Below are 14,067 nucleotides of genomic sequence, written 5' to 3'. Positions count from 1 at the left end.
AGTCAGCATTCTACTGTGGTTATAGAAAATGCATATTTATAGATAAAACTTTCATTCATAATCTCTCCTAGAAAAAGCTTCCCCCTTCTCTGTATACAGCTATAACCCTGAAATCTCCCCCAGCTCAGGGACATGTCCCTCACTCTCCTCCTTGTGTCCTTCACGTTTTCTGCAGCTCTATAAGAGACCCCTGCACCCTCCAACCGACAAACAACATGTTACTTATCCGTAGGCTGTGTGTTCTCCCTTCCACCTCTAGCCTGCTGAAGTATCATTCACTGGTCAGTGAGGGCTCTGCAGGGGTCAGCAACAAAACTGGGGCAACTCCCTTGCCCTATGACCAGCTGCCTGGTGACTGGAAGAAAGGATGGCAAGGTTTATATCATTTCTGGAGAAAGGACGGATTCCACAATATTCATCATCTGATGGTGGAAAATTATCAGCGCTTTGGACCTATATACAGGTATTGGAGCCTTTTCTCTTGTGGGGTTGAGGTCGGCGTTGGCCTATGATTTGTCAGCTGGTACCAGAGGAATGGATTCAAATAATATTACAATTGAAGTGCAGCTGGTAATCAGAAACTAAGAGAGACAGAACTGTGTTTTCTAAAAAGAGAGGACTAATGGATGGATGTACTACTGTAGTGATTTTTTTTAGACTGTAAGAGATGGCTATGTATAGAAAAGAGAAAGAGAGCTGTAGAGTAAATTAAATATAACTTGTATCAAGGTATGTGAAATATATCCATGTATTTTCTATAGACGTTTGAGCAGTGTTTGAAACCATTACATCCATTACAACCTTTACAAAATATATACTGTAGGCTCATATGTAACAGCCGGTTAGTTGCTGGAACCGGCGCAATTCTGGCAATTCAGCCCGTAGATTTGAAGTGGAAATAATTTAAATGGCAAATCCACTGATTGTTTTGCTTGTTAAATAATTGCTGTTTTAAATCAACTGGCTACTATATATCGCCAGAATCATGCCAGTTTCTGCAACTCGTAGGCTATTACTTTACACATGGGCCATAATATAATTATATACAGTATGTATATCTTACACAGAGAGATGTTATGTAAGGGTCTATTTATCATTCAGTTCTATCATCATTTCCGTGTCTATAAGATATATTGGAGTAACAAGGCTGTTCAGTGGGGAGGCATTCAATTTTCCGGCTGCCAGGATACCAACGCCGGAATCTCTGTCGGAATCCCGACCACTGGCTGAAATCCGCACCAGGCCCGAAGCGTGGCGGGCGCAGCAAACCCACGAGGGGATACGCTGTGCTTACCACCGGTATCCTAGCTGTTGGGATCCCGGCGTCAGTCTCCTGACCGCCGGGATATCATACTGATCCCTATTCAATGTGACAGTCGCAAAACTGTACACAGTTCTTCTAAAACAGCATTAATCATCAAGTGTGATTGCAGGGACTGATGCCATAATCAGATGATGTTAACTCCTAGAGCCCTGTTCCTTCTTATGGGAAGGAGAATCGATTTGGATCCCTCCTTCTCCTCCCTCCCTCTCTCTCCGTGTGCATGCATTAGTGGCGAAAGTAGCTGTGTTAAGGCTCACTAGGACAGCTGCGGCTGTTCCTGTATTGGAGCAATAATGAATTGCTCTGGTAGTTTGGTATCCACTGACGCATCTTACAGATACCAAATTAACCGGGGCCAATGGAGCTTAGTAATGAATATGCATCATAGATAGGCATGATGAGAGAAAGCTGTAAGTATACTTGCCAACATTTTGTTGCTCCTCTCCAGAAGGAGCCCGAGGAGACACTGCTGGCCACTTCAACAAAATGCAGCAAATTGCAGGTCTTTGAGGAATCAGGGCTAAAATGACGCTATTCGTGTCATTTTCGCCCCGCTCCCTCCATACAGAGCTGCAGTTACTGCCATTGTCTCCCCATCCTGCCCACTTTACTAGTAAGTGGGCAAGATACGATAAATCCAACCACTCTGCCGGGGGTGCTGGGAACTACCAGAAAAGTGGGAAGAGTGGGAGAGCAGGCAAGTATGGCAAGTATGATCTTATGTAGAGCCATGAAAAGAGTGAGAGATAGTTGTTTATCTTATGTGAATTCAAGCAGAGCGGGATATAGCTGTATATTGCATGTAGAAAGAGGAGCAGAGTGAGATATACTGTAGCTGTGTATTGTATATAGGGCAGGATGTTCTAAAGGAAAAATGTGGTAAAATGCCCATTTTGGGGGTTTTTACCGCATTTTCAAATGTACTAACCTCCATCCGCCCTGCTTATCGATGCAGAAGGTATCGCTAGCTTTTTATGGCGATACCCTATAGAATCCCAGGGTTGGAGGTGACGGAGACCCCCGTACACCCTCTCCTCCAGACCACCAGGTATCGCAGGGGACCTCTGTCATTGCATTGCGATACTAGTAGCATATGTTAATACATACTGTATGCAGTTAGAATCGCTGCGATGGCCCCCAATGTATATTAGTAGATCCCGCCCATAAAGAGATGGACAGAGTAAAGATGGGGACACACTAGGCGATATTTTAAATTATATTGCTCATTTTGACCCTTCTGAGTAATATCGTTTGTAAAATCATCCAGAGTGTCCTCACACTATCATTACCGATGTGCGCTCCCGCTGGTCGGGAGTTCTGTCATCTGTACATGCAAGTAAAATTTGGCCCAAAACTGCATGTTCGGGTGGGGGCCGGCAGACGTCACTGAACGATATCATTAGCGATATTGTTCAGTGTGTATGCACTATGGGGCCTCATTCAGACCCGTTCGCACACTGCATTTTCTTGCAGCCGTGCTAATGGGTCTGAACTGCGCATGTGTGTGACTCGCAATGCGCAGACTGGGAGTGTTGTGAAAAATGCAGGCGTGCCCAGCCATTGCAAAAGAAAGATCCTGACGTCACAGCCGGCCTCGATCATCGCTGCATCTGAGTAAGTCCTGGGCTATGCAGAAACTGCACAAACTTTTGTTTGTGCAGCTCACTGCACAGCCCATCGCACCCCTGCAATGCCCTTACCCCCTCCCACTGTACGAGGCAATTACCTGGTTGCAGCAGTGCAAAAATAGCCTGCGTGTGAGCAGGTCTGAATTAGGCCCTATATTGTTTGCCTGGGAGTTCAAGGGAAAAAAATGATGATATCGCTCATGGAGCATTTCGCCTAGCGTGTACCCAACTTAAGAAATGCCTGTGTATTGTATGTAGAAAGATGAGCAGAGTGAGAGATAGCTGTGTATTGTATATAGGGGGTCTATTCATGTAGAAAACGAAAAGTGAATTGTTACCTGTCACTAAGTGAGTTGGATGCGATATATAGGTTTGATAAGTAGCAAGTCATGTATACTTATCCTTCCAGCGATGCAATCCGGTATCCAGGGCTCCGGGATGCTCTCTTCTCCTATGAACCTCTCTGCGAAGCGTGAGTCAGCTGATGGGTCCCTTCTGCACTTGCGCCGGCGGCTGAGGTCCCGGGAGGCAGCAGTTGTTGCTGGGAGTTTGGAGGGCAGAGCAAGCGCACTACAGATTAGAATATGTTATCCTGAGATGGTGAATCTGAACACCCTGGAGAAGCGGAAAGATGAGCTTTCCATTCCGTCATGGATCGCATTTACCATACTAAAGTATGGTGATGCGATTAAGGCACAGATCGAGGGATCGGCTGGAGAAGTCAGGGACTGCACTTTAACCAACTGAATAGACTCCATAGAGAGATGGACAGAGTAAGAAATAGCTATGTACTGTACGTACAGAGATGAGCCGAGTGAGAGATAGCTGTGTATTGTAAGTAGAGAGATGATCAGAGTGAGGGATAGCTGTGTACTGTATGTAGAGAGATGAACAGAGTGAGGGATAGCTGTGTATTGTATGTAGAGAGATGAGCAGAGTGAGGGATAGCTGTGTACTGTATGTAGAGAGATGAGCAGAGTGAGGGATAGCTGGGTATTGTATGTAGAGAGATGAGCAGAGTGAGAGATAGCTGTGTACTGTATGTAGAGAGATGAGCAGAGTGAGAGATAGCTGTGTATTATATGTAGAGAGATGAGCAGTGAGGGATAGCTGTGTATTGTATGTAGAGAGATGAGCAGAGTGAGGGATAGCTGTGTACTGTATGTAGAGAGATGAGCAGAGTGAGAGATAGCTGTGTACTGTATGTAGAGAGATGAGCAGAGTGAGAGATAGCTGTGTATTATATGTAGAGAGATGAGCAGTGAGGGATAGCTGTGTATTGTATGTAGAGAGATGAGCAGAGTGAGGGATAGCTGTGTACTGTATGTAGAGAGATGAGCAGAGTGAGAGATAGCTGTGTACTGTATGTAGAGAGATGAGCAGAGTGAGAGATAGCTGTGTATTGTATGTAGAAACTAGATGAGCAGAGTGAGAGATAGCTGTGTATTATATGTAGAGAGATGAGCAGTGAGGGATAGCTGTGTATTGTATGTAGAGAGATGAGCAGAGTGAGAGATAGCTGTGTACTGTATGTAGAGAGATGAACAGAGTGAGGGATAGCTGTGTATTGTATGTAGAGAGATGAGCAGAGTGAGGGATAGCTGTGTACTGTATGTAGAGAGATGAGCAGAGTGAGAGATAGCTGTGTACTGTATGTAGAGAGATGAGCAGAGTGAGAGATAGCTGTGTATTATATGTAGAGAGATGAGCAGTGAGGGATAGCTGTGTATTGTATGTAGAGAGATGAGCAGAGTGAGGGACAGCTGTGTATTGTATGTAGAGAGATGAGCAGAGTGAGGGATAGCTGTGTATTGTATGTAGAGAGATGAGTAGAGTGAGGGATAGCTGTGTATTGTATGTAGAGAGATGAGCAGAGTGAGGGATAGCTGTGTACTGTATGTAGAGAGATGAGCAGAGTGAGGGATAGCTGTGTACTGTATGTAGAGAGATGAGCAGAGTGAGAGATAGCTGTGTACTCTATGTAGAGATGAGCAGAGTGAGGGATAGCTGTATATTGTATGTAGAGAGATGAGCAGAGTGAGGGATAGCTGTGTACTGTATGTAGAGAGATGAGCAGAGTGAGGGATAGCTGTGTATTGTATGTAGAGAGATGAGCAGAGTGAGAGATAGCTGTGTACTGTATGTAGAGAGATGAGCAGAGTGAGGGATAGCTGTGTATTGTATGTAGAGAGATGAGCAGAGTGAGAGATAGCTGTGTATTGTATGTAGAGAGATGAGCAGAGTGAGAGATAGCTGTGTACTGTATGTAGAGAGATGAGCAGAGTGAGGGATAGCTGTGTATTGTATGTAGAGAGATGAGCAGAGTGAGAGATAGCTGGATATTGTATGTAGAGAGATGAGCAGAGTGAGGGATAGCTGTGTACTGTATGTAGAGAGATGAGCAGAGTGAGGGATAGCTGTGTATTGTATGTAGAGAGATGAGCAGAGTGAGAGATAGCTGTGTATTGTATATAGTGAGATGAGCAGAGTGAGAGATAGCTGTGTATTGTATGTAGAGAGATGAGCATAGTGAGAGATAGCTGTGTATTGTATGTATAGAGATGAGCAGAGTGAGATATGGCTGTGTACTGTATGTAGAGAGATAAGCAGAGTGAGGGATAGCTGTGTATTGTATGTAGAGAGATGAGCATAGTGAGGGATAGCTGTGTATTGTATGTAGAGAGATGAGCAGAGTGAGGGATAGCTGTGTATTGTATGTAGAGAGATGAGCAGAGTGAGGGATAGCTGGGTATTGTATGTAGAGAGATGAGCAGAGTGAGGGATAGCTGTGCATTGTATGTAGAGAGATGAGCAGAGTGAGAGATAGCTGTGTACTGTATGTAGAGAGATGAGCAGTGAGAGATAGCTGGGTATTGTATGTAGAGAGATGAGCAGAGTGAGAGATAGCTGGGTATTGTATGTAGAGAGATGAGCTGAGTGAGAGATAGCTGTGTATTGTATGTAGAGAGATGAGCAGAGTAAGGGATAGCTGTGTACTGTATGTAGAGAGATGAGCAGAGTGAGAGATAGCTGTGTATTGTATATAGTGAGATGAGCAGAGTGAGAGATAGCTGTGTATTGTATGTAGAGAGATGAGCATAGTGAGAGATAGCTGTGTATTGTATGTATAGAGATGAGCAGAGTGAGATATGGCTGTGTACTGTATGTAGAGAGATGAGCAGAGTGAGGGATAGCTGTGTACTGTATGTAGAGAGATGAGCAGAGTGAGGGATAGCTGTGTATTGTATGTAGAGAGATGAGCAGAGTGAGAGATAGCTGTGTACTGTATGTAGAGAGATGAGCAGAGTGAGGGATAGCTGTGTATTGTATGTAGAGAGATGAGCAGAGTGAGAGATAGCTGTGTATTGTATGTAGAGAGATGAGCAGAGTGAGAGATAGCTGTGTACTGTATGTAGAGAGATGAGCAGAGTGAGGGATAGCTGTGTATTGTATGTAGAGAGATGAGCAGAGTGAGAGATAGCTGGATATTGTATGTAGAGAGATGAGCAGAGTGAGGGATAGCTGTGTACTGTATGTAGAGAGATGAGCAGAGTGAGGGATAGCTGTGTATTGTATGTAGAGAGATGAGCAGAGTGAGAGATAGCTGTGTATTGTATATAGTGAGATGAGCAGAGTGAGAGATAGCTGTGTATTGTATGTAGAGAGATGAGCAGAGTGAGGGATAGCTGTGTATTGTATGTAGAGATATGAGCAGAGTGAGAGATAGCTGTGTATTGTATGTAGAGAGATGAGCAGAGTGAGAGATAGCTGTGTATTGTATGTAGAGAGATGAGCAGAGTGAGAGATAGCTGTGTATTGTATGTAGAGAGATGAGCAGAGTGAGGGATAGCTGTGTATTGTATGTAGAGAGATGAGCAGAGTGAGAGATAGCTGTGTACTGTATGTAGAGAGATGAGCAGAATGAGAGATAGCTGTGTATTGTATGTAGAGAGATGAGCAGAGTGAGGGATAGCGGTGTACTGTATGTAGAGAGATGAGCAGAGTGAGAGATAGCTGTGTACTGTATGTAGAGAGATGAGCAGAGTAAGGGAAAGCTGTGTACTGTATGTAGAGAGATGAGCAGAGTGAGGGATAGCTGTGTATTGTATGTAGAGAGATGAGCTGAGTGAGAGATAGCTGTGTATTGTATGTAGAGAGATGAGCAGAGTGAGGGATAGCTGTGTATTGTATGTAGAGAGATGAGCAGAGTGAGAGATAGCTGTGTACTGTATGTAGAGAGATGAGCAGAATGAGAGATAGCTGTGTATTGTATGTAGAGAGATGAGCAGAGTGAGGGATAGCGGTGTACTGTATGTAGAGAGATGAGCAGAGTGAGAGATAGCTGTGTACTGTATGTAGAGAGATGAGCAGAGTAAGGGAAAGCTGTGTACTGTATGTAGAGAGATGAGCAGAGTGAGGGATAGCTGTGTATTGTATGTAGAGAGATGAGCTGAGTGAGAGATAGCTGTGTATTGTATGTAGAGAGATGAGCAGAGTGAGGGATAGCTGTGTATTGTATGTAGAGAGATGAGCAGAGTGAGAGATAGCTGTGTATTGTATGTAGAGAGATGAGCAGAGTGAGGGATAGCTGTGTATTGTATGTAGAGAGATGAACAGAGTGAGAGATAGCTGTGTACTGTATGTAGAGAGATGAGCAGTGAGAGATAGCTGGGTATTGTATGTAGAGAGATGAGCAGAGTGAGAGATAGCTGTGTACTGTATGTAGAGAGATGAGCAGAATGAGAGATAGCTGTGTATTGTATGTAGAGAGATGAGCAGAGTGAGGGATAGCAGTGTACTGTATGTAGAGAGATGAGCAGAGTGAGAGATAGCTGTGTACTGTATGTAGAGAGATGAGCAGAGTAAGGGATAGCTGTGTACTGTATGTAGAGAGATGAGCAGAGTGAGGGATAGCTGGGTATTGTATGTAGAGAGATGAGCAGAGTGAGGGATAGCTGTGTATTGTATGTAGAAAGAAACTAGATGAGCAGAGTGAGAGATAGCTGTGTATTATATGTAGAGAGATGAGCAGTGAGGGATAGCTGTGTATTGTATGTAGAGAGATGAGCAGAGTGAGGGACAGCTGTGTATTGTATGTAGAGAGATAAGCAGAGTGAGGGATAGCTGTGTATTTTATGTAGAGAGAAGAGTAGAGTGAGGGATAGCTGTGTATTGTATGTAGAGAGATGAGCAGAGTGAGGGATAGCTGTGTACTCTATGTAGAGATGAGCAGAGTGAGGGATAGCTGTGTATTGTATGTAGAGAGATGAGCAGAGTGAGAGATAGCTCTGTATTGTAGAGATGTGCACTTGAAATTTTTCGGGTTTTGTGTTTTGGTTTTGGGTTCGGTTCCGCGGCCGTGTTTTGGGTTCGACCGCATTTTGGCAAAACCTCACCGAATTTTTTTTGTCGGATTCGGGTGTGTTTTGGATTCGGGTGTTTTTTTCAAAAAACCCTAAAAAACAGCTTAAATCATAGAATTTGGGGGTCATTTTGATCCCAAAGTATTATTAACCTCAAAAACCATAATTTCCACTCATTTTCAGTCTATTCTGAACACCTCACACCTCACAATATTATTTTTAGTCCTAAAATTTGCACCGAGGTCGCTGGATGACTAAGCTAAGCGACCCAAGTGGCCGACACAAACACCTGGCCCATCTAGGAGTGGCACTGCAGTGTCACGCAGGATGGCCCTTCCAAAAAAAACTCCCCAAACAGCAGCACATGACGCAAAGAAAAAAAGAGGCGCAATGAGGTAGCTGTGTGAGTAAGCTAAGCGACCCTAGTGGCCGACACAAACACCTGGCCCATCTAGGAGTGGCACTGCAGTGTCACGCAGGATGGCCCTTCCAAAAAACACTCCCCAAACAGCACATGACGCAAAGAAAAAAAGAGGCGCAATGAGGTAGCTGTGTGAGTAAGCTAAGCGACCCTAGTGGCCGACACAAACACCTGGCCCATCTAGGAGTGGCACTGCAGTGTTACGCAGGATGGCCCTTCCAAAAAACACTCCCCAAACAGCACATGATGCAAAGAAAAAAAGAGGCGCAATGAGGTAGCTGTGTGAGTAAGCTAAGCGACCCTAGTGGCCGACACAAACACCTGGCCCATCTAGGAGTGGCGCTGCAGTGTCACGCAGGATGGCCCTTCCAAAAAACACTCCCCAAACAGCACATGACGCAAAGAAAAAAAGAGGCGCAATGAGGTAGCTGTGTGAGTAAGCTAAGCGACCCTAGTGGCCGACACAAACACCTGGCCCATCTAGGAGTGGCACTGCAGTGTCACGCAGGATGGCCCTTCCAAAAAACACTCCCCAAACAGCACATGACGCAAAGAAAAAAAGAGGCGCAATGAGGTAGCTGTGTGAGTAAGCTAAGCGACCCTAGTGGCCGACACAAACACCTGGCCCATCTAGGAGTGGCACTGCAGTGTCACGCAGGATGGCCCTTCAAAAAAATACTCCCCAAACAGCACATGACGCAAAGAAAAATTAAAGAAAAAAGAGGTGCAAGATGGAATTGTCCTTGGGCCCTCCCACCCACCCTTATGTTGTATAAACAGGACATGCACACTATAACCAACCCATCATTTCAGTGACAGGGTCTGCCACACGACTGTGACTGAAATGACGGGTTGGTTTGGACCCCCACCAAAAAGAAGCAATTAATCTCTCCTTGCACAAACTGGCTCTACAGAGGCAAGATGTCCACCTCATCATCATCCTCCGATATATCACCGTGTACATCCCCCTCCTCACAGATTATCAATTCGTCCCCACTGGAATCCACCATCTCAGCTCCCTGTGTACTTTGTGGAGGCAATTGCTGCTGGTCAATGTCTCCACGGAGGAATTGATTATAATTCATTTTAATGAACATCATCTTCTCCACATTTTCTGGAAGTAACCTCGTACGCCGATTGCTGACAAGGTGAGCGGCGGCACATTAACACTCTTCGGAGTACACACTTGTGGGAGGGCAGCTTAGGTAGAATAAAGCCAGTTTGTGCAAGGGCCTCCAAATTGCCTCTTTTTCCTGCCAGTATAAGTACGGACTGTCTGACGTGCCTACTTGGATGCGGTCACTCATATAATCCTCCACCATTCTTTCAATGGGGAGAGAATCATATGCAGTGCCAGTAGACGACATGTCCGTAATCGTTGGCAGGTCCTTCAGTCCGGACCAGATGTCAGCATCAGCAGTCGCTCCAGACTGCCCTGCATCACCGCCAGCGGGTGGGCTCGGAATTCTGAGCCTTTTCCTCGCACCCCCAGTTGCGGGAGAATGTGAAGGAGGAGATGTTGACAGGTCGCGTTCCGCTTGACTTGACAATTTTCTCACCAGCAGGTCTTTGAACCCCAGCAGACTTGTGTCTGCCGGAAAGAGAGATCCAAGGTAGGTTTTAAATCTAGGATCGAGCACGGTGGCCAAAATGTAGTGCTCTGATTTCAACAGATTGACCACCCGTGAATCCTTGTTAAGCGAATTAAGGGCTCCATCCACAAGTCCCACATGCCTAGCGGAATCGCTCTGTGTTAGCTCCTCCTTCAATGTCTCCAGCTTCTTCTGCAAAAGCCTGATGAGGGGAATGACCTGACTCAGGCTGGCAGTGTCTGAACTGACTTCACGTGTGGCAAGTTCAAAGGGCAGCAGAACCTTGCACAACGTTGAAATCATTCTCCACTGCGCTTGAGACAGGTGCATTCCACCTCCTATATCGTGCTCAATTGTATAGGCTTGAATGGCCTTTTGCTGCTCCTCCAACCTCTGAAGCATATATAGGGTTGAATTCCACCTCGTTACCACTTCTTGCTTCAGATGATGGCAGGGCAGGTTCAGGCGTTTTTGGTGGTGCTCCAGTCTTCTGTACGTGGTGCCTGTACGCCGAAAGTGTCCCGCAATTCTTCTGGCCACCGACAGCATCTCTTGCACGCCCCTCTCGTTTTTTAAATAATTCTGCACCACCAAATTCAAGGTATGTGCAAAACATGGGACGTGCTGGAATTTGCCCAAATTTAATGCACACACAATATTGCTGGCGTTGTCCGATGCCACAAATCCACAGGAGAGTCCAATTGGGGTAAGCCATTCCGCGATGATCTTCCTCAGTTGCCGTAAGAGGTTTTCAGCTGTGTGCGTATTCTGGAAACCGGTGATACAAAGCGTAGCCTGCCTAGGAAAGAGTTGGCGTTTGCGAGATGCTGCTACTGGTGCCGCCGCTGCTGTTCTTGCGGCGGGAGTCCATACATCTACCCAGTGGGCTGTCACAGTCATATAGTCCTGACCCTGCCCTGCTCCACTTGTCCACATGTCCGTGGTTAAGTGGACATTGGGTACAGCTGCATTTTTTAGGACACTGGTGAGTCTTTTTCTGAGGTCTGTGTACATTTTCGGTATCGCCTGCCTAGAGAAATGGAACCTAGATGGTATTTGGTACCGGGGACACAGTACCTCCAACAAGTCTCTAGTTGGCTCTGCAGTAATGATGGATACCGGAACCACGTTTCTCACCACCCAGGATGCCAAGGCCTCAGTTATCCGCTTTGCAGCAGGATGACTGCTGTGATATTTCATCTTCCTCGCAAAGGACTGTTGGACAGTCAATTGCTTGGTGGAAGTAGTAAAAGTGGTCTTACGACTTCCCCTCTGGGATGACCATCGACTCCCAGCAGCAACAACAGCAGCGCCAGCAGCAGTAGGCGTTACACGCAAGGATGCATCGGAGGAATCCCAGGCAGGAGAGGACTCGTCAGAATTGCCAGTGACATGGCCTGCAGGACTATTGGCATTCCTGGGGAAGGAGGAAATTGACACTGAGGGAGTTGGTGGGGTGGTTTGCGTGAGCTTGGTTACAAGAGGAAGGGATTTACTGGTCAGTGGACTGCTTCCGCTGTCGCCCAAAGTTTTTGAACTTGTCACTGACTTATTATGAATGCGCTGCAGGTGACGTATAAGGGAGGATGTTCCGAGGTGGTTAACGTCCTTACCCCTACTTATTACAGCTTGACAAAGGCAACACACGGCTTGACAAATGTTGTCCGCATTTCTGTTGAAATACTTCCACACCGAAGAGCTGATTTTTTTGGTATTTTCACCAGGCATGTCAATGGCCCTATTCCTCCCACGGACAACAGGTGTCTCCCCGGGTGCCTGACTTAAACAAACCACCTCACCATCAGAATCCTCCTTGTCAATTTCCTCCCCAGCGCCAGCAACACCCATATCCTCCTCATCCTGGTGTACTTCAACACTGACATCTTCAATATGACTATCAGGAACTGGACTGCGGGTGCTCCTTCCAGCACTTGCGGGGGGCGTGCAAATGGTGGAAGGCGCATGCTCTTCACGTCCAGTGTTGGGAAGGTCAGGCATCGCAACCGACACAATTGGACTCTCCTTGTGGATTTGGGATTTCGAAGAACGCACAGTTCTTTGCTGTGCTTTTGCTAGCTTGAGTCTTTTCTTTTTTCTAGCGAGAGGCTGAGTGCTTCCATCCTCATGTGAAGCTGAACCACTAGCCATGAACATAGGCCAGGGCCTCAGCCGTTCCTTGCCACTCCGTGTGGTAAATGGCATATTGGCAAGTTTACGCTTCTCCTCCGACAATTTTATTTTAGATTTTTGAGTCCTTTTTTTACTGATATTTGGTGTTTTGGATTTTACATGCTCTGTACTATGACATTGGGCATCGGCCTTGGCAGACGACGTTGCTGGCATTTCATCGTCTCGGCCATGACTAGTGGCAGCAGCTTCAGCACGAGGTGGAAGTCGATCTTGATCTTTCCCTATTTTTGGAACCTCAACATTTTTGTTCTCCATATTTTAATAGGCACAACTAAAAGGCACCTCAGGTAAACAATGGAGATGGATGGATACTAGTATGCTTATGGATGGACGAGCGACTGCCGACACAGAGGTAGCTACAGCCGTGGACTACCGTACTGTGTCTGCTGCTAATATAGACTGGATGATAATGAGATAAAAATAAAATATATATATATATCACACTAGTACTGCAGCCGGACAGGTATATATATATTATGTAATGACGGACCTGCTGGACACTGTCTGTCAGCACTGCAGACTCCTAAAGTAAGCTACTAGTATCAAGAAGATAGAAAAAAAAAAACACGGGTAGGTGGTATACAATTATGGATGGACCAGCGACTGCCGACACAGAGGTAGCTACAGCCGTGGACTACCGTACTGTGTCTGCTGCTAATATAGACTGGATGATAATGAGATAAAAATAAAATATATATATATATATATCACACTAGTACTGCAGCCGGACAGGTATATATATATTATGTAATGACGGACCTGCTGGACACTGTCTGTCAGCACTGCAGACTCCTAAAGTAAGCTACTAGTATCAAGAAGATAGAAAAAAAAACCACGGGTAGGTGGTATACAATTATGGATGGATGAGCGACTGCCGACACAGAGGAAGCTACAGCCGTGGACTACCGTACTGTGTCTGCTGCTAATATAGACTGGATGATAATGAGATAAAAATAAAATATATATATATATCACACTAGTACTGCAGCCGGACAGGTATATATATATTATGTAATGACGGACCTGCTGGACACTGTCTGTCAGCACTGCAGACTCCTAAAGTAAGCTACTAGTATCAAGAAGATAGAAAAAAAAAACACGGGTAGGTGGTATACAATTATGGATGGACCAGCGACTGCCGACACAGAGGTAGCTACAGCCGTGGACTACCGTACTGTGTCTGCTGCTAATATAGACTGGATGATAATGAGATAAAAATAAAATATATATATATGTCACACTAGTACTGCAGCCGGACAGGTATATATATATTATGTAATGACGGACCTGCTGGACACTGTCTGTCAGCACTGCAGACTCCTAAAGTAAGCTACTAGTATCAAGAAGATAGAAAAAAAAAACACGGGTAGGTGGTATACAATTATGGATGGACCAGCGACTGCCGACACAGAGGTAGCTACAGCCGTGGACTACCGTACTGTGTCTGCTGCTAATATAGACTGGATGATAATGAGATAAAATTAAAATATATATATATATATATATCACACTAGTACTGCAGCCGGACAGGTATATATATATTATGTAA

The 14,067-nt window shown here is 45.4% G+C and overlaps 1 protein-coding gene across 1 annotated transcript in view; it reads left to right on the top strand.

Moving 5' to 3' along the window:
- The first annotated feature begins 215 nt into the window (after positions 1-215).
- LOC134932228 (cholesterol side-chain cleavage enzyme, mitochondrial) overlaps positions 216-14,067 on the top strand; it is a 300,636-nt gene continuing 286,784 nt past the window's right edge. Inside the window, exon 1 of the mRNA XM_063926454.1 lies at positions 216-463. Within this exon, the coding sequence (XP_063782524.1) occupies positions 216-463 (248 nt within the window). The remainder of the gene's footprint in view (positions 464-14,067) is intronic.

The sequence above is a fragment of the Pseudophryne corroboree genome, chromosome 6 (assembly GCF_028390025.1).
Source record: "Pseudophryne corroboree isolate aPseCor3 chromosome 6, aPseCor3.hap2, whole genome shotgun sequence".
Classification (NCBI taxonomy): domain Eukaryota; kingdom Metazoa; phylum Chordata; class Amphibia; order Anura; family Myobatrachidae; genus Pseudophryne; species Pseudophryne corroboree.
Note: the sequence above shows the minus strand (reverse complement) of the source record. Positions and strands in the feature narration are given on the sequence as shown.